The 21,210-nt window shown below is 41.1% G+C and overlaps 1 protein-coding gene across 3 annotated transcripts in view; it reads left to right on the top strand.

The window, feature by feature from the left end:
- Window positions 1-21,210, top strand: part of BCAT1 (branched chain amino acid transaminase 1) — a 67,278-nt gene that overhangs the window by 28,416 nt on the left and 17,652 nt on the right. For 2 of the 3 annotated variants that reach the window (XM_040595863.1, XM_040595865.1), the window contains exons 3-8: window positions 6,249-6,449; window positions 7,613-7,669; window positions 9,692-9,802; window positions 10,696-10,815; window positions 13,113-13,276; window positions 14,888-15,030. In XM_040595863.1, the coding sequence (XP_040451797.1) occupies window positions 6,249-6,449; window positions 7,613-7,669; window positions 9,692-9,802; window positions 10,696-10,815; window positions 13,113-13,276; window positions 14,888-15,030 (796 nt within the window). The remainder of the gene's footprint in view (window positions 1-6,248; window positions 6,450-7,612; window positions 7,670-9,691; window positions 9,803-10,695; window positions 10,816-13,112; window positions 13,277-14,887; window positions 15,031-21,210) is intronic. The other variant, XM_040595864.1, reaches the window with a different exon arrangement.

Genomic DNA, 21,210 nt, shown 5'->3' with positions numbered 1-21,210 from the left:
TTCTACTATAGATTTTATTACTGTGAACAGAGCCATACAGGGCTTAGCTCTATACAGAAAGTGATGGTCTCTGCCCCAGAAAACTAGCAGTCTTTTCCAAAGAAGGTGGGGATGGGAAAAGAATCAGAACAGCAGACCTTGGTTTATCCAAGGCCTATAGGACATAATCCCTTTGGTTTTATTCAAGTAGATGCTGCTGGGGTGTCTGCTAGTGATTAGTGGATAGAGTTGAGAGGTAGTAAGTCAGACAAACTAGACAAAAATAACACCTGCTAGAAGAGGTTGCAGCTGGTTTCATCTACCTGCAGCAGTATTCAGCATTTCTACTTCTAAAACAGGTTTTAGGAACAGACAGAGCAGATGATTGCTTATTTTGTCTCAGTGGAGGAGAAAAGTACCAATTGCCCTAACACCACATACAGCCTCCATAGTCTTTTCCTACTTTCTAGTTGCATAGCCTAGCACTGCTGCTGTCTGCTCTGATGCCACCGATGGAGGAGTTGGCATGTCATCCCAGATTCCTCTGAGTTTGGCAATAGTTTGGCAGAAGCCTTTTTTTTGGTGTGTGTGCAGCAGTAGTTGTTAAGCATGATTCATGATGTCTGCCTACAGAAAGCAGGCCCATGTGGTGGAGGCTCTTCCTGGATCAGGTTGCAATTCCCTTTGAGCTGCTTGTAGTAGCAGCTCTACAAGGAGCAAGTAATTATGTGCAACATATAGTAGCCTGAACCCTGCTTCACGTGTGAGGCTGCTGGGCTGGAATATCTAATGGATGAGCTTCTCCAGCCAGATAAGATCACTGCTCAGGTCAGCAAGAAAATGGGGGCAATCCTCTGCCACCAGCAACATCTGGAAAGCGAGGGAGGTTGAATGAGTGACAGGAGAGAGGTGGTAGCTTGCTCATTGGCTTCAAGGCCAAAAAAAACTTGTTCAAGAGAAGAGAGGGTTTCAGCTTCCAAAGGTGTATTAACAAGCACTTTCTTCAGCCTAGTTAGTATCCTCAACCCAGTTCCCCACCACTGCTTTTCTTTGGCAGTGCAAAGCTCTTCTCCTCAGTCTGTCACATAGGAGGAGCCTCAGGCTCAGGAGACCAGGCAGAAGGTATTTTGGGGCAAAAGTAGCTGCTCCAGCAGAAAGAATGGCTTCCCGGGATAGAGATATGTGTTCTGGGGAGGGCCCAAAAGCAATTATGAGGGTGCCACAGCCGTAAAGACTTGAAAGGCAGGGAAAAAAACATCCTCATCCTTGGAGCCCTCCTCAAAGCCATTCTGTCTAGTCCAAGCTTTGTTCTTTCCAACTCCCCTGGCTATGCATTGTTACCTTTCCCCTTTACAGTAATTCCTGATGCTCTTTGTAATCTGTTTACTTCTCAAAATTTGCTCTGCTACTGAACCTCATTTTGTTCTTCACAAGCGCAAGGGCAAAACAAGTTACTCAATTTTGCCTATGCTTCCATGTCTGTTATTGCATCAGAAGGCCCTGATCTTTCCTAGGATGTGCTTACAAACTCAGCATAAGTAATAAATAATAATTGCAGTTGCTTTGTGATCTTGAATGAATCACCTTGACTGGAAGTCGGGGAGGTTACTTATTTCATCAGAATAGATTACAGTCAGTCTGACTGAGTGGATGTTAATGTTTTGAGGATCTCGCTGAAACTTGCTGTTATAGTTAGGTAACTTGAAAGCTATTTTAAGTTGGGGCTGCCAGTTCTGTTTTTAGTCAAGGGATAGAAATGCTTGGCCCAGCACAGTGTTTAGAAAAGTTTGGGTATATCAAATAAATGACACCTGTTACAGCTGCTCAACCTACTGCTTGTAGTCTAGTAGCTCCAGCACAGTGAAAACCACAGCCAAGGATCATTTGGGAAGGCATTGGCAAAACTTGATGGAAAGAGTACGACAAAATATGCGCTCGCCATCTGCATCTACCCAAGACAGCACTCTAGAGTGAGAAAGGTAGGAATGCAGTAATCAGAGTAACAGCTCTGGCCAAAGGCTGCTGTCAGCTCCACATCCACTTAAGGCTGTTGCAGAGGCTGGGTAGGATAAGCATTAAACTGACATCTTGGCTAGGGGCACCAGAATGTCTTGCTACAGCTTTGGTTAAAATAGACACTGACTAGCATGTCACTTTTAATTTGACCTAGCTAATAATTGAAAAGATGTGTTTCGATCAAATGGTGAATTTTAGTTTCTGGAGGTCACAATGTATCTTCTTGGGCTGGTAAAAGGTTTGCTTTGGAAGAAGTTGCGTTAGAATCAGCAGGCACTTTTCAAATGAGGAGATGTTTAAAAAAGTGCATTGGGTCGAGACAGTGGCTGTTTGTAGGTGCAGTGTTGCTATATAAACCCTGAAAATCAACAGTATGCAGCTGGCTTCCCCACCGCTCCTTTTTGCCTACCACAGGCAAGGCAGTCTGTTTCTTCCTGTTTCTTACTGGAGTGCTCTGGGCTATGACTTAGGCACATATGGAGACTTTGCAGGTCTGGAACTACATCTTCGTCATTTTACTTTAGGCAACAAGAGCAGAATAGCTGCACTCAACAGACTGTGCCACATCTGTTTCTTTCTTTATCTCCCTTATCCTTCTTGTTCCTGCATTTACCAGTTTTTCTTCCAGTTTAATGGTTTTATTAGACAGCAGCATCAGAGGGTGCTTGAGAGTATGTTGATAGACAAAGCAAGCAAAACAAAGCCTAGTTGAAAATTGCCCTTTGTATTGGCAGCGCAAACAGTGGAGATCGGGATGGGTGTTAATGCCAATGTCTAATGCATCCTTAATATGCTGTTTTCAGGGCTGGGGGAATGTTGATAAAGGAAATAAATAAATTGCTGTTTATAAGTGATACCATGGTAGCACTGCCATAGTTTTTTAATGAGTGTTATTAAAATAATATGCATTGATACTTAATCAGTACTCCTGGTATTAGTGACCTGGCCTTGTTCTGCTATCTTTGTGTGGGTTCTTCTGAGGGTTTGCTTGAACAGCACCACAAAATGCTTGGACAGGACTATGGGGCAAGTTAAGCTAAAAGGGTCTGTGGGCCAGGTGAGATATTGTGTAGGGGTCTTGTTACTGAGGGACCTAGAAGGAACTGAGGGTCCTGGAAATACCTGGTGCTGCAGTCCACATAGTGGGAGAGAGTACTCCAAGGATGGGTTCTCCAGTGCCCCCCTCCTTCATCCCCCTCCACAGAAAAAGATTGAATGTATTGCAGTGTTTGATGGTGTCTTGCCATAAAATTCCAATGTCTTCCAATTTTTTTAAAGATTCAGGTAATTTTGCACAGTGTTAACTTGCAGTACTTGCTGCTTGGTAAAAAGAGGGAGAAAAATGCAATAGAATGAGTAAGGGAGAAGAGCCTTAAGAAAGGGTCTTAAGAAAGTAATGGCCAAAAAAGATCTTAAATGCATCTCCTGGGAGCTTAACAGGGTTATAAGGATCAGGAAAAATTTCTTTTTGCTGGTTTAATGATTGTTGCCCTGCTGGTCTGTGGAGTTTCACCTGTATTTGAGGTCTTCTACAAGGTGTTCCTACTGTTGTTTGAAGGAAGTGTTGCTGGCCAAGTGTCATCCCTGATATGTTGTCAGGTGCTTGCAAAATGCCTGAATGAAAGGTGGTTTCCCAAAGTGCTGAAGGAGGTGAGAAGCAGCAGGTGGGCTCCTTGTTCAGAGTGCACAGCTCCAGAAAGCTCTGTGGTCCAGAAACGATTTGCTTCTTTGGGGGATAAGAATCATAGCTACCTGCTCTCCAGGCTTTCTGCCTTCAAGTGACTCAACCTGAAATCCAGTCTAGTGATTTCTGTTTGTGACTGCAGAAAGTCCCCAGTCCTTGGAGCTGAGAGCTAAGCGGTGTGGGCTACTGCTCTGAGCCACAGGCACTGCTGTGTGACTGCCTGTCACGCAGGAGTACCTGTTTTATTGAGCTTGCAGGAATGAGCGCTTGGCCAACCTCTTACCTCTAATGAGCCAGCATAGGAGTGACTCTGGATCTTTATATTAATCATTAGAGCAAAACAGTGTGCTTGTATTACAGCATAGTTTTAAATTATCACTCACATGACATAGACTCTGTGCAAAGTTCTCTTGAACCCCTGGTCTCCAAATCTGGAGAAATATTTTTGATGGCAAAACTGGGTCAAAGAAAGCCCAAATGCTCCCATGTGAGCACATTTCTTCACTTACGGCTGCAGCTTGCTGCTCCTTCTACATGTGCTTGTGGGCCTGTGAGAAGAGCCAAGTTAAAATCCTTCCCCATCCTTAAAGTCAAAGCTGTTTGTTAACTCCAGTGTGCTTAGCAAACTGTTTTATAACGCAGCCTTTCAACTAGTTGTGTTACCACAACAGAGGAAGTGGCAAACTGAGGCATAAAAGCAGAAATCAGCACACTGATGGGAGTTCTGGGGCGTGAGGCTCTGTATGATAATTCTGGTCCCCAGGCCGGTTTATTGTAAAAATAATTACCTTAATGAAAATGACCTGAGATGAGACAGAAGCTTTGACTTGAGGGAGAGCTGTTAGTATTACTGGCAGTAGTTCTTTAGAAGCTGTGGTTCTGTCCACAGACAAAGCCAAGGATATAACTGCATCCTACATCCTTGCTTAAGCCCCAATAACATCCTGTTCTTGCAGAAGTGTTTTTCTGAGAAGAGTCTTGCATGGTGAATAATTGTAAACACTCCATTGTGGTTTTTATTTTGATCCACACTGGTCTTTGATATCTTTTTCTCCAAAGCACATAATAATAGCTTGTCATGTAAAATTAATTTTTATTTTTACGTCATCATTAAGTAGTGCTTTTCTCACTGGAGTACTCACTGTCAGCAGGATAAAAGATACTATAAAGAGTTAAGAAAAGTAATTGTTTCATCAGATTATGTATTAGTTCAGCTAGGCTAATGCAATATCTAGACAAGCCCTATAATTGGAGATAGTTTGAAACAAGCTTTTAGCTATTCATGTGCTCCAGCTCTTAAGTTAATTTCATATCTAAGCCATTAAGCAAAAAACCTCAAAACCCAGACCCAAACCAACCAATCAATAAAAAAATAGGCCGTTGTTCATTAAAGACATTTTGAAAATGAGGTTACAGAGACAGGGGTGCATGTGTTCTTTTTCAGAAGCTTGGGACTGATTTTTTCTCATTTTGCAAAATGTGTGCTGAGTCTGAGAAGCCAGTCAGTGATATCTCTTGCAGAACTGCCTTTTGAGTGCACATGCGTATCAGTTGAAAAATATTCTGAACCACTTGTGCTCCAGTCTATTCTATATTTACTCAACATAGAGGTGTAAGATTTCACCTGGGGGTCTGTAGTAAGGGTCAATGCTTGCTTTCTGAGTCATGTTAGGAAGGAAAATGGAGCTTTGAATACAATTTTTGTTTAACTATTCCTTGCTTCTGACCAGCACAGTTTAAATGCTCAGATGGCATAGAAAGAGGAGAGGGTGGATTAAAGATGCCCACTTCATAGCCCTCTCCAGCTGTTTAGCCCTTATCTGTATATAAAAGGGGAATGACATGCCAGAGATCCTGCTTTCCTTTTTTTTCCTGCTGTTCTTTAGGATGATTCACACCATAGGAGCTACTATAATGAAAATTAACTCTATCCCAGCCAAAACCAGTGCAAAAAACTATGCTGCATTTCTGCAGCTAGTCGTGGCTTGTAAGGGAAAGCCTCTACAGTTCATCATGCACAGAAACATTTAGCCTTCTTTGCTAATGGGATCTTTCTAGGAAAATATGAATGTGAATGAACAAACTAGTGTGACCGAAGTAATCTGCTGACTGCTGGCTCTGATCCCTCTCATTGGTTTTATGTATTAAAGGAAAATGAGCATAATGTATCTACTTAGTTGTGAGGGGGATTAATTTCGGATGATCAGCTTATGTTCTGAGGTACAGCAATTGAGTGTTTCTGGAACTTGTACAGATGTATTAATCTAAATGTCCAAGAAATTTTTGCCTGCTAATTCTCTGGTTTTGTACCTTACACTGCTTCTCCACGTAACAGTGCTTTAAAATATGCTTACTACTTCTGGTGTCAGCAGCACTGTGTATATGTATGCATAACCAGTGCAAATACTTTGCCAGCTACTTAGAAGTTAGCTGCCTTTAACCATTCTGTCATTAAATATCCCTACAGATAAAATATTGCATTTGTCAGTGTTCACTGATGCAGAATAATTTTTACATGAGTCTGACAATTATTTTTATACACTTACATTTTGTCTTTATGTTCCTTCAGGCTTCAGACTTGATTATCACCCCAGCTACAACTTTCAAGGAAAAACCAGATCCCAGTGGTTTGGTATTTGGAACTGTGTTCACTGATAATATGCTGACAATTGAATGGTCCTTGGCTTCAGGATGGGAGAAACCTTATATTAAGCCGCTTGAGAACCTTTCATTGCATCCAGCCTCCTCATCTCTGCATTATGCCATCGAAGTGAGTACTGAATTGATTTGGAAACTGCTGTTTTGTTTCATTAGCTCTTGAAGCCATAGCTTTGTAATACAAGGACTATTACTGTCTTAAGTTTATTAGTACTGAGTTACATTTTGTTTTCTTAACTGATGTCCTTCCAGAATAATTCCATTATTTACAAGAGAATCATGTTTATGTTAGTATAACTCAGAACCAACTCTGGCCTGTGGATTCCAGCTCACTTACCTTTCTAGTGTAGTGAAGGTGGTGACACATTAATTTGAGAAAGCATTCTAGTTCGCTGCTGGTGGATTGGTCCAGTTACTGTCTCAGATGTAACTTACTGAAGCACTGGATCAGACCGCATGAGATTCCAAGAGTGGCTTTGATCTGGGGACTGAACATGCACTTTGTGAAAGTTATTTTAAGCCGTTTTAAAGGTTCATAGCTTGGATTGCAGGACAGATTAGACAGACGCTTGTTTGCAACTCCAAAAAAGTCTGGAGAGCTCTCAGCTAGGTCTGGTGCATTCAGCATATACAAGTGTATTTAAGCAGAGAATAATCAGCAAGGAACTTTGGAAAGGGAAATGTTAAGTCGGAAACCAGCGTGGTTAACAGTTTCCGTGCTTAGCTGCTTACTGTCTAAAGATGCCTTTTGTGTCTCCAGAGCAGCTTCGGCCATACTCACATCTGTGTGAGAGCCACAGTAGGGCACATGCTGAAATGGAAGCCTACTTCTCCCCCCACTTCTGGGTAGGTGGGAGTGTGCTCGCTGAAGTTGCTGGAGTTGCTTGTGCTTCTTTAATGATTTTTTTTTTCTTTATATATTTTTAAACCACTGGTATAAGGGAAGAATCAAGCTTTTCCCTTATTGCAGTCCCTGAGCTCCTGCCTTCACTATTTTTTGTTATTGCTGTTTTTTCCCCATGTAGTCACCAAGCCTCCAAAGGTCCTATGTCAATTAACAGCAGGCCCCTGTGACCAAGGCTGCAGCTCTTGATCTGCCCAAGAAGTAAGAAACCACGCTGGAGTCCCAAATCTGTATTTCACTCTTAGTAGCATATTACTTTAATGCTCGGCCTCTGGCCCAGTGTGAAATCATTGCTAATCTGAATATGCTCTTATTTTTTTTTTTTCATTTTTTTTCATTCTTTTACCCTTATTGCATCACGTTTCCTCTAGCCAAGAGGACAGACAGAGGAGAATCTGGTGCCAATGCTGTGGCTCAATGAATACACAGTGGGTATAATAAAAATGATGAATTTGGCATTCCCTCCCCTTTCTCCTTGCCCTCCATGATGCAGTGTGATAGTCTGGATCTGATGAACTCCAGATCCAGCTCCTGTGATGTACACATGTCAGATAATACCATTTGCACACCACTGTAGCAACCAACCATCAAGCAACCACAGCAGTTGCTTTTATTCAAGTTGAGCATTTCTGGAACACATCACTGTCTCCCTTTTTAATAAGTGAAAGGTTTTACTGAGCTCTGGAAGGTTAAAAGTGTTTCTTTTTGGAGAAAAAAGATTGAACTTCTTGAGAAGGCTTTGTGTTTCAGTAATGATGTAATTCTTACTTTTCTCAAACCATTGATCAAATCTGAGTAGTAACTTCCCTTCCTCTTCCCTCTCATTAAAAGTCCTGTGAATGTGTTTGGGAGAAGGGTGGGGGGAAACAACTGTTCTGTGACAAGAAAGTAGCTTTACGGAAGTGTGGTCTTAGTAACTGGCCCAAGAAAAATCATACCAAAGTTACCAGACATGTCACCAGCAATGCCATCCTTTATAAAGATAGAATTTTTTTCTTGTAGCTACAATGTCTATCCTAGGAACAGTTTCTTTCTCAAAACTGCAAACAAAGCTTTTAATAATGTTGGCATTGCTATAGGAGTAAAATAAATTCTGAAGGCAAAATGTTTTGGGTTCTGATTCTGGTTCTGCTACATAGTTGGCATGTAGCCTAAGGAAAATTGCTGGGATTCCTGCAACCCAGCTACAACTCAATTAAAATTTGTCATGTGGAAGGACCTAGCTCTGTCATGGGACTGCACAAAAGATTTCTAAACATTGTATTTCGCTGATCCTTATGGGAAAATGTTGTAGAATTTAATAATAATGAAACCTTGAATATTCTACTAAAATACAGGATTCTATTTCCCAAGTAAAAAAACCTTATATGTAGACTTCCAACCACATAGAATGTATTTCCAGCCATTTATTTTTTTTGGAACAGTCAAGAGGAGAAGCCTAGGGGGAGTAACAGCAGTGATGCAGTTAAATTCATAGAACTTAATATTGAAATTTAATTTACAAGGAAATGCTTCAGGAAATAAATTCTAAAAATCTGAACTCTTGTCTATAGGCATAAGTGATCCTTTAATATTTAATCTAAATAATACCTGTGTATATATTAATGTGAGCTTATATAATAGTTGTGGGTTTTGTTTATAACTATAACTGGAAAGTATCAATCTGTAACTGAAAATAACTATGGCCATTTTGTGGGCATATGTTTTTTGCTGTGGTTAGGAGATGCTGTAGAGCACTCTACTGGGAGGGCACTGATGGGATAAAGGTTTCTTGGAAACTGATTGTCAACACCAGTCATCGGATTCTGCAGTTTTGTAGGATAATTATGACTGATTTGTTTCCTGTAAAGTATAGATAAAATATTTTTATGCATTCTTCCTCTAGCGTAAGGCTGATGCATTGTCTCTCAAGCTAGTTAAACCCCCTTCCACTTTGTAGGGGTACATGGGGGAAATAAGTGACAAAGGTTTTGCTACAGCTACAGCAAGAACTGCAACAGAGTTCCCTTGATTATGTTATTCCATACTTCCTACCGAAATGTGTTTTGGACAGAGCCCTAAAAATGCTTAACATATAATTAAATTCTATAGATCTTTTCTGTAATGGAGAATACTGTTTTGGCACAGCCTTAGGTATAAGTCAGGATGTGAGGGAATAGTTAAGTTAAACACATGCTACAAATTTTAATTGCTGTAACCAAATGATGAAAATAATTGGTTATCTTTAAGTCCCTTGACAGAGAAAGATGTATCTGAAGCATAGGCAGGTTGTCTTTGTAGAATAAACTTCATGATACTACCTCAACAGGAGCCTGTTGCAAGGATTAACTAGTTAGCAGGAGAGTGAAGTTCTGTTTCCAAAGGGTGTGTTCTGCTTTTACACTGGTCACCATGGGATAACATGTCTCAATTATTATTTGGTTTCTTTTCCCTGCTTTTTGGCTTGGTAGTTGTTTGAAGGAATGAAGGCTTACCGAGGAGTAGATGGTAAAATCCGCCTGTTCCGGCCAACCCTCAACATGGACAGGATGGCACGATCAGCAAGACGAGCAACTCTGCCAGTATGTAGCCAAGGCACCTTATTCTCCTTAAGTCAGAGCATATTTTCATTTTCAGAGTGCAATTCTCTGAAACTTTACAGTAACATAACAATTGTCAAACACCCTAACTCTTCAATAGTTCAGTTAAACTTTCTCTAGAGATCTTCTGCGGTGAACTGTTTGAAATGCGTTTTTCTTTTCAATCACAACAGTGTTTTGCTTTCTTGGTCGCCTCCCTGCTGCCTCAGATGTACACAGTCTGTTTCTGAGGGATGAATGCTGTTCTGCAGGTATTTGCATGCAGACAGCTAATGAAATTGTTCTGGCGCTAATGTTATTCCTTCTTTCTACTTCAGTTAAGTCCTTCAGCCTCTGAACGCCTTCATTTCTGGTGTCGCTAGCAACTTAACACTGCTTTCAGCAGTTGTATATTGGCCAGTGAATTTCTTCCTGCACTTACTAGTTTTATTACTGTAAGAACTATGCAGCTTTGTAAAAGTGGGAGACTTTGTGGGCCCCTTGGAGTTATAACCCACAGCACTCTTCTGTGAAAGAGGTGGTGCCATAGCTTGCAGCGTGCCAAAGTGAAGGTGGTGGCTGCACAGAGTTCTCTTGGTGTGCTTTGGAGGCAAGAAGGGTTGATGGCCCCTTTTTGCTATTGCAGGAGGATACTTTGTAGCAGAAGGAGGGCATTCACCATACTGTATAAAAAGGCACAGTGTCAAAGACCGTGGGATCTTAAATTCCGTAAGAAATGAACTCAAGGATGATGATGTAGTCCTATGAACCCCTATGGACTGTCACTCTTACATATCGTGATGAAATGTTCCCCTTAGTGTATGGATCTGCAAACAGCACAGAGGCTCAGGCTGTATTTCTCCATTTTCTTTTCTCCCTTTGCTTTTCCTTCTCAGTCTTTTGACCAGAATGAGCTGTTAGAGTGCATCCGGAAGCTTGTGGAAGTGGAAAAGGAGTGGGTCCCGTACTCGACAGCTGCCAGCCTGTATATCCGTCCTACCCTAATTGGAACTGAGGTGTGAAACGTTTTTTTCCCCTTTTAACTTTTGTGTATTTAAGCATGAGGCAAAACCTTCCATCCATAAAGAGAAATACGCAGCAGTCACTAGATAACAGTATTACGGGTCAGGGGCAAATATTTTACGCGTTTTCTTTTGCGTTGGTCGCCTGTAGCTCCGCTTCACAAATTTCTCTTGGCCGCAGCGCCACCTAGTGGGCACATTGATTCAGAGCACAGAAAGTAAACTGGCACAGCTATTCCGAGTGGTAATGGCAACGTTTAGGTTTTTTTATCTTTGGTTCCGTATTAAAAGGATAATAATTTGTGACATGGTAATGTGTGCCTTTAAAATACTAATAATCCGGAAAAAATGTGAGGGAACAGAAATTTGCTGTGTAGATTTTTTTGATTTCATCTCATACCTCCATCCTGACCTTAGTGAGGAGATTTTGGAAGATTCTACTCAGTCAGTTAAGATGGGTCTTCTGAGAGTCACTTCTGATGGAACTAAGAACAAGTTCTTGTGTCAGTTTATCCTTGAACCCAGATAAACCTGAGTTTATAAGTGTCTCCTTAGCAACTAGGTATTAGTGTGTACTCTGTGAGTTTCACGTGGGTGTGAGTCAAACCAATAGTATTTATAAAGGGAATTAAGAAACAGGGAATGTATTTTAATTAAACCTTTAAGCGTGGGTTTTTTTTAGCAGTGGCAAGATGGAAACCTATGATGGTAGAACATAGGGTAAGGAAGCTAAAGAATGTATAGTTCCCAACTAGGCAAGTTACTCTTCTGCAATATCCATATCTTTAAGTAGTTATATATGAGCATTATGCATTTCATATGTGTTTTAGGACTCCATGAATTTGATGCTTGTACACTAGTTGCAGATTTTCTTTCAGGTGGGAAGGGTCTCCACTCAGTGACTGCAAAGTATTAATATTAAAATTTTAATTTTCCCACGTTGTTTTTGGTTTTGGGAATTCTTTTGCTGTTGAGCTTTGTTTCACGTTAGCTGACATACCTGGCCTTTCTGCTATGTCATATGTTGTTTTTGCTTTGCATGTCCTGCTAATCTTTTATGAATCAGCACAATTAGGAAACCCAGTCAGCACAATCTTTTGAATGATCATGTAAGAATCAGGAAAAATATCAAGCTCTCTTTTAATTAATCTTGTTAGAAGCTTTGCTGAAGGATTAAAGTAGACAGAAATCAAAAGAAACTTTTCAGGACCTGAGGAAGGCTTGTTTGAATTTTCTAGTAGTTCCATATGACGCTATGACTTTCCCTCCTGCTTCCCAGTTTAGCTTCATGTGCTTTGTGCAGCCTTTTCATTAGACCTTTGGTCCTAAAGATTTAAGTTCAATAACTTTTTTTCAGTGGAGACCTAATCTTAGACACCAAAGATGAGCTTGTTCTTTTTACAAGTCTGGTTTCTCTGAGTGGAGACAAGATATTAACCCATTCAGTTGCGTAGAAGATCCTAAGAATCATGGGCAACCAGCTGTACGTAGCCCTGCTTGAGCAGGGGCGTTGGGCAAAGTGATCTCCAGTGGTGCCTTCCAACCTTAATCATTCTGCGGTTCTGTGGTCAGTCCTGAGCTTTAATTGTATGGTTAAACCAAGTCTCCTACCACAGGATTCAGACTTTGCCCGGTGCCAGACTTTTCGCCTCCACCTTTAAGTATTGATGGTGATGACATGAAGTGTGGGAAGCCATCTCTCAGGGAGGGGGTGTGTGTGTGAAGTGACACATCCCAGGTTATTTCCTGTGCAATGGTGTGAACCATTTCCAGCAGGCAAACCATCTTAGCTTGTCACACAGCCGTTCACAGAGCCAGAACTCAACTCTGCCACTGCCAGTTCTAAGTGCCATTGGCTAATTCTCATCACTAGTGCAGCTGACAGTGGTTCCTCCACTGTTGTTACTGCTAGCAGTGGTCCTTGCCACTCCTCCTCCCAGAAGGCTTTGCAGGCTTCTGCTGTGATTAATTCATGTACTTACTTAGTGTCTTGTTAAGCTAATTTCTGAATTCTCAAAATCTTGAAACTGTTTGAGAAGATTACAATAATATATAGGTAAATTCAACAGCTGTAAGTGAACAGTGACAATATGGGTTGTTATGTTCCTTGAATAGCGGGAAAGTTATATAAATATTTTTTTTTCATTGCAGCACTTTGCATTGTTCTGGTAAAAGCACTCTCATGCTGCAGTTCTGAAACTAGTGTTTCAAAAGCTAATTGTGCAGCATCCGGGGTTTGGAGTGAAGTATATACCAGTAACTTTTGATTTGTTTACATTCCTTATTTTCAGCCATCCCTTGGAGTGAAGAAGCCAACTAAAGCCCTACTGTATGTCATACTGAGCCCTGTGGGCCCTTACTTTTCAAGTGGAAGCTTTAATCCGATATCCTTATGGGCAGATCCAAAATATGTAAGAGCCTGGAAAGGAGGAACAGGGGACTGCAAACTCGGAGGGTAAGAAAACATAATTCTGCATCTTCTACATAGCTCACAAAAGAGATTTGTTTTTAAGTGAAGTATCTAATCTAGCAGTAGAGGTATTAAATGTAGCAGTTAAACAATGTACTATAACAATTTCTAAATTGTACTTTGCAAATATATTTATGCAATGTTGCAGCATCTCAAGCTGAGGAGCTGAACCCAAAAGGTGTCCATGAAATACTTCGCCTGTTCCCCTTGCAGAAGTTGACCCTAAAGATATCACTTCTTCGATGCATCGTTCAGTATAGCAGCCTGCTGCCAACAGGGCAGTGGGCAGCACTGACTGCTGACCTCCTTCCTTGGCAGACTGTCTTGACAAGCCATCTGCAGTTAGCTAGGGGGGTGTGGGTGTGTAAGGGAAAGCATGAGACAATTATCTGCATCGACTTCAACACAGTCTGGCAGTTTTCTGCTGAACTAGGCCCAAGCACAAGTTAGGTAGAGACATAATTCTTAATGTCCAAGTACTTGGGTGAAGTTGCTTAGGACTTGACTGGAGCAAGCAACTTGGATCTGGCTAAATAAATGACTCAATTATACATCCTTGTTCTTTGGTTTAAATGAAGCTTATTGTCTCTACCTGGGAGTTTTTTCTAGGCAGGAAGTTAGTAGTTGTCAAGTGGTGCTCAACTGAACAAGTAAAATAATCAAAGGGCAAGAAAATGGCTTTCCTTCGTTCAGTCTGATGTTCTGAGACCTTTGCTCTTCTTTTTTTTTTTTTTTTTTTTGTGTGTGGAGTTTTTGCTAAGTTTTAGGAATATATTAATTGTTTCCTGTGCATCCTTCATACATCATCTGTGAAAAAAGGAATAGTCCGGAGTCACTACTGACTTGTTTTGTGCCCAGGGGTGAGAACTCCAACTCCAGTGTGGCCAGCGCTTTGGAGCTGCTGACTTTGGGTCTTCATGGTTGTTTTAACATCGGAAGCAAAGGGTTTCCCCTCCCTCCTCAAAGCATCTACAAAGTAAACATATTATTCAGTCAGGTTCTAGGCAGCATTTTAGGGAAAAATTGCTCCTCAAGGGTGTGGAATTCATCAAGGCCCATCTGCAGCTCCTGAAGCTACTAGTTCTGTGAATATCTTTCACTATAAAAGAAACAACTCGTCTTTGGTGATTTTTGTGTTCCAAGAGGTTCATCTGACTTATATGACCCATCTGTTCATCTGACATATATGAGATGAGGTGGATGGGTTTATTTTGCTTTTTTTAAAAGCATGAGCTGGATAGGAATTGTTGCTCTCTCCAGGATGCCAACTGCTAAATAAAGATAAAAGCTTTCGTAAGGTGTCTAATTGCAATGATTAGAATGTCCAGAAAACAGAACAAGAGATAATTTGAAGACAATTTGGATGGATACATTTGAGCTGTTGATGCTGTTCAGCCCTTCAAAGTTTTTGGATTGTAGATACAAATGATGTAGTAAAATGCTAGTAGAGTACTTCCAATGAAATATTCCAGGGATAACCAATGACTGTGCAGAGAACTTGCTTGTGAGGTAGATGTGCACAAAACCTCGCACAGAAATCAGAAAATACCTAAGCAGATATTCATAACTGTTTGATATTTCTTTTTGTTTCTGAAGGAATTATGGTTCTTCTATTTATGCCCAGCAAGAAGCCCTGGAGTTAGGCTGTCAGCAGGTTTTGTGGCTCTATGGAGAAGATCACCAAATAACTGAAGTTGGAACAATGAATCTGTTTCTCTACTGGATAAATGAAGATGGAGGTATAGTAATACAGAACATGAAAATTTTAACAGAGTAGGCAGCTGGGACTGTAATCCACAAAATGATTATTGGAGTGCAGGTCATAAGCTTTTTAATGAAGATTATGTAACAAAGGAAATGCCTGTTCTTTTCTGAAAACTCGTAAGTGACAGTTATACCATTGTGAAAGAGGAGATTCTGGAGCAGTTGTCAGACTGCCTACTGATAATATACAACACTGCTGGGCCAGTCCACGTGCTCATAAGGGTATGGTCTAGCCATGCACAAGGTCACACTACAGGTTTGGCGTCAACTCTAGCAGCATGCTTGGTCTTGAAGGAGGTGTTGGGTCAGAAACAATGCAGACATACTGAAAACACCTTATGGCTGTGTAACTCTTCAAACTCTGTGGCTTTGGGCATGTGTGGTTCCCATCATCACTTTCTGGCAAGTCAAGTGTTCCTGAAGCATAATCAAAAGTATTTCTGCATCCAACCGATAAAGAACGCTGCTCTTTCTTTGAAGAATTTGAAGTTCTGTCCAGTGGAGGCAGAGAGAAACATGTCAGTCAGCATTCTGCATCACTAATGCTCAAATGATGCTTTGAAGGTATACCATCGTTCTTGAAACCATTTTTACCTCTTTATACCCACAGTCATCTCTGAGCAGTGTACATTCTGATGAGAAAACTGTCTAGTTAATGAGCAGCCAACTGCTTAGGTATCTCAAAAATGTTCACTGGGCATGCAAGTATTCAGTGCTTGAGAAGTAATAGCTACACTTGAGAACTGGTTCAGAAGACTGCATGGCTGAGTCCTTAAAGGATTGAGCCAGCGTATAGCCAAGTGGAATTAAAGGACACCTTCTGACTTCTGTGAGGGCTGGCCTTCCATGAAAATGTAGCATTATTGAACTTCTGCATGGCAGCAGATGCAGGTTTCAGACTCTGGTTTCATCATAGTGCTGTGGGTACCCTTGAAAATTGACATTTTTCTGACAGTGCTTAGCTGCAGTACAGAGGCAATATTCTGTGGGGACAACAGTGTTGTTTGCATAACGTAGGGTAATGGGAATCCTGACTCCCATCTCCAGTTTTGTTATCTGTTCTTCTGCAAAATCTTTGCCTCTTTTATAAGAGGGGTGACACTCTCTCAGTGTTGAATGAGTGTGCAGTCTTGTGAATGAAACTATAAATATGGGAAATCTTGTTGTTATAGCAGCAGTAGATTTGCCAGTGTAGCTAGATGGTCAAATTCATGCGTTGTATAACTTCACTGGAGAGACACAAAAATAGATTTTGGCTCATTCTGCCCAGGGAAAGGACACTGAAGCGGGGGGACATAATTAGAATTCAATGTTCTCATTGTACTTAAACCAGGAATATGCTGGAATTATCCAGCTGCAGCACCGTACTGTTCCAAAGATCTGCCAGTCACTGTGTTACCAGTGCATTACTGAATAGTACTATTGTGAGGTGGCCGTAGCAAACAACTTGTAATTCATGCTACCCAAGCTAACTGTGTACTAGCAAACCTGCCATTTCACACGACATGGTCATTAGCATCATCGGAGCACTTTGCTGTCTCCTGGTGTGTTGATTAATGCTTAATTTATGATATCTTTGGTTGAGAATCACTCTTGCTGCCAATGTGTGTCATCCCATACCTGCCTACGGCTTTACATTGTAATTTAAAAAGTGTTTGCCATTACATTCACAAAGGATACTTACTTAGGCTGTGGTTTTGTTTTGTTATGCAAATTCTGCAGCTGAGAGAGGGAGCTAACATAAAAACAGTGAGGCAGAAATTGCAGGTCTTCATGAAGAAGAAGAAGCCCTTTGTGTGTTCAGAGGTCACTTCGGAGTAGTCCGAACTGCTCTCCTTGGTTTATAACAAATCAAAGACTCAGCCCAGCTAGCTAAAGGACATCTATGCTTCCCATGAGAGCAGGCTTTTCTTGCAAGCCTTTGCTGCTGATTTTCAGTTATAGCATTAGTGACTAAACTTGACACATTGCCTTGGGCAGCAGGAGAAGCCTGGAAAAATGTTTTGGTTGTAACATCGAGGAAGGAGTAGGGGAGGAAACTACTCAATTTCTGGTAAAGTAACATGACATGCTCTATGCTGCTTTTATAGGCCCACTGCTGCTGTGGCTGAGGCTTAGAATATGCCCAAATCTGGATCTCTGCTGTTGCATGAATACAGGAGTGTTGTATTTCGTTCATCAAATACTGTTTACAGTTTATGTTCACAAAGTGAAAATTTTGGTCACCAGTCCCTTCCACTTGCCTCTTCAGAGCACATAACAGTCCCAAGGAGCTGTTAACATTGAAACTAGTTTCCTTCAAGAATGTCTGTTCTGCTGCCTAGAATATAGGCTTGACTTTATGGAAAACCTTAAAATTTAAACATATGTCCAGCCTGAAGGTTGCTAACTATGAAATCTGTGTGCACTTTCGAAAGCTCAGTTTCTTCAGAATAATTTGAAGCCATCTCAGTTCTACTTGTAGCTTTAATGTTGAGGCATTGTGAATAGCATTCAGGCATCACCTAGTATTTTTTCCTGTTATTTAAATGGGAATTAATAGTGCCCACTTCAAAATACCTTACATAAATTAAAAAAATAATTATGTTAAAAGATTCTCTGGAACAGTCAGGTTAAATAACAGGCAAGTTTGCTTAACATTCTGTAGGTGGAGGATTATTTGAGCTGCAGAAGTATCTTTTACTACTAAGAAAATAAGGATTGTACCTTCTGCTCTAATAGAAAGCCATAGCAATAGCAAGGAGGGGAGAGCAGCAAATGAATGAGGAGGCAGACAAAGAGAAGGAAGGGAAAGAAACTGAGGAAAGTAAATTGACAGAGACACAAAGACAGAGTGATTGCATGAGGGGAGAGGAGAAGAAAAGCCTTGGGGAAATAAGGAGGAAGAAATAGAAAGGTTCAAAACAACAACTGGGAGAGGAAGTCAGCTGTTAATAATGGTGAAATCAGGGTTTCCTGGGGTCTCCTTGACCTTAAGTTCTCTTGGAATCATTTTGTTATCATTTTGGTAAAATATATTTTAGTGAATTTCTGAGCACTGTTATGGTGTGATTAGTGCTGAGCGCATCCCGTATTTGGAATCTTATCTGCTACTTGTTCATAAACACAGGTATGTAAAAATTGAAGCTGTGTAATATGCAAGACCTCATTTTAAAAATCCCTTTAAACACTCTGATGGGGTTCCACTGTTACAGCATGCCTATACCATGGCTAGTTTAACGGAGCACTGAAAAGAAACCCTGACATTTTCCTTCAAATGCCTTTCCCCCCCTTTTTGCTACTATACATTTTAAGGCTTCTAGCCCATCAAAATAATTCGGGAGGCAAATGGAGTCTGTGAGCTCACAGTCTGTTTTTTTGGAGATGGACAAACTGATGTCATATGGAGCCTGGTTTGGCATCAATTCACAGAGAAGATGAGCTTTCTGGCATGCTGTGTTGTATAGTGTTATCGTCTGTGCCGCATATCAGGGCAGCAGATGTTCCTTGGGCGGCCCCAGGCTGGTAGGCATCGTATGTATACTTGACAAAATTCTACAGAGCAGGCTGTTCAAAATGCTTCGAGACTCCCATGTCCTGTCAGCTCAGTGCTGTTTGATGGCTGGTTTGGCCTGGCAACTTTTCGAACTAGCTCAAATCAATTAATATACGTTGTTGTATTGGTCTGGCTGAGATGGAGTTAATTTTCCCCACAGCAGCCCTCATAGGGCTGTGCATTGTACTGGTAGCTAGAAAGGTGTTGATACCACACCAGTGTTTTGGCACCTGCTGAGCAGTTCTCACACAGCATGAAGGCTGTTTCTCCAGCATTCCCCCCTCCTTCACCACTAAGCTGGGGGTGGGCAAGATCTTGGGAAGGGACATAGCCAGGACAGCTGACCCAAACTGACCAAAGGGATATCCCATACCATGTGATGCCTGCTCAGCAGTAAAAGCTGAGAGAAAGGAGGACGAAGGGGAGGCATTCATTATTTATGACATTTCTCTTCTGGAGCAACATTAACAGCCTACTGAAGCCCCATGTCCCTATGGCCAAACATCACCTGCTGATGGGAAGTGGAGAGTAACATCTTTTGTTTTCCTTTGCTTCTGTATGTGACCTTTGCTGTTGCTTTATTAAACGGCCTTTGTCTTGACCCACAAATTTGGTTTTCCATCTTATTTTCTCCCCCACTATCCTGCTGAGGAGGGGAGTGTTAGAACAGCTTGATGGGCAACTGGCATCCAGCTAAGGTCAAACCACCACAGTTTTTGACCTTAGACAGGTTCTGGCCAAGATATGTTGCAACATCACCAAATAGAGGACATTATCTGGTGGGTAGTCACAATCTTTGGTATTAAGGTCCATGTTATTTGAGGTTTTCTGTTAGAGAAAGGGGAGCACTTGTATATAACTTGGTCACAAATGCAGAACAACAGGTTTTCAGATGTTCAGATGAGTCCTGTGGCTTATGAAAAGTTTTTAAGTCCTCTTCCTTTGATAGCTGTGCCAGAATTAGGACCAGGCATGCATCATGATTAGGAGTGGTGCTAGACAGACTCAGAAAAGGAAAGCTATTGTTCCTGACTGTGTGAGAAAGAAGAGATCACTGCTGTACTTAGGAGTCCAGGTTAGGGAATAGCACTACTGGTGAGTCAGACGAGAGCAGAATGTATAGCCTGTTCTAGGGCAGCTTTTAAAATACATTTTGGCATGGCAGTTTACATCTATTACTTATGTATGTATAGATCCTCATAAACGGAACATGGAAGCACAGGCAGGAAAAACTCCTAGTCCGAATGAATAAATCCAGAGATGGCTGAATTAAGAAGTAACAGACATTTCTTGAGAGAATGGACAGCGAGCAGCAGATTCAACAAGTAATTCCATTTATTTATCCTCCACTTCCCCTATGCCACCCCAGCTCCCAAAGTCCCCTCTTGCAGAGTGGGAGAGAGCCCATGCTGTCGCCAGTCTGGAGCACTGTATGCACTGGCTGGCAGGCAGTGTTTTTGCACAGAATTATCTAGCTGACTGCTGAAAAGAGAGTATTAAGCAGCTGAGCTCAACCTGCTCTCACAGCCCAAGGATGAATACCGTGTTTCTGTCTTCTACCCAGCTGCAAGTTTTCACAGGACCTACAGAAATATTTTTGAGACAGTGTTTCCTTTGAGTCTGTTTCAAATGGAGCCCTGGATTCAGTGATTTTTTGCAGGTAGGCAGAAAGGGACATAATAAAAACATGAAGATACATATCTTGTTCTTTAATGTGACCTAGGCAAAAATGAATCAAAAGTCTTAATGGTTTGTGGATTTAATGATCAGGGTAGTATCCTTATAACATCAAGAAAGATAATGGACTCTCACTGGGAAGAGAATATTACTAGAAAAGAAATTATGAAGAGTATTACTGGAAGATTGTGGAGGTCTTCACTTCTCAGTGGAAATTTGAGACTGTTAAAAGAGCCTGGCTGCCTGAAAGAGTAAATGCTCAGTATTCTCTGATAATAGAAACTGCTGAGTATGCTACAAGATGGTTTAAAGTAAAAGTGATGGTTTAAAATAAAAAGATTAACTCTGATTTGCTGCAAAGGTCAGATGGAAGAATAAAGACTACATACAAACTTCTGTGTTGTAATTTGAGTATTTAGTAAGTATGGATTACCATTTAGCTACCATTTCATTAGTTACATTAGATGAACATGTATCTAATGCTCTTTTTCAAGAGCAAACAAGAAAAACAAGCTAACAAGCCAGACTAGTTGAATGATTTGTATTGTTGGTGCTTTTGGAATTTTATTAGGAGTGCTCTTGCTGTGTAAAGAGAAAATTGGGGGTGTGGGGTGGGAAGGATGTCTAGATGAAGACAAAGGATGATTAAGGAAGTCTCCTCTCAAGATGCATTTGGCAAGGTTTCCACTGCTTTTCTTTTTCAGTAAATGGGCCTCAAAATATCTCATAGATGTTTCATATTCACACTATGAGGTAGGTATATTGAACCCCATATTGCTAAGTGAAGTAAAGCAGTTCAGGGAAGGTCATGATATGCCCTGGGATTATTAGGCATGGCTTTCCCTTGTGCCTGTCTACTCTGAATTTGAAGACTGAACTATTTGGTGGTTCCCAGTAGTTATACAGCGAATCCATAATACACAGAGAAGTAAAACCTACTACT

This window comes from Falco naumanni, chromosome 5, assembly GCF_017639655.2.
Source record: "Falco naumanni isolate bFalNau1 chromosome 5, bFalNau1.pat, whole genome shotgun sequence".
Lineage (NCBI taxonomy): Eukaryota > Metazoa > Chordata > Aves > Falconiformes > Falconidae > Falco > Falco naumanni.
This window is presented reverse-complemented; position numbering and strand designations above follow the sequence as displayed.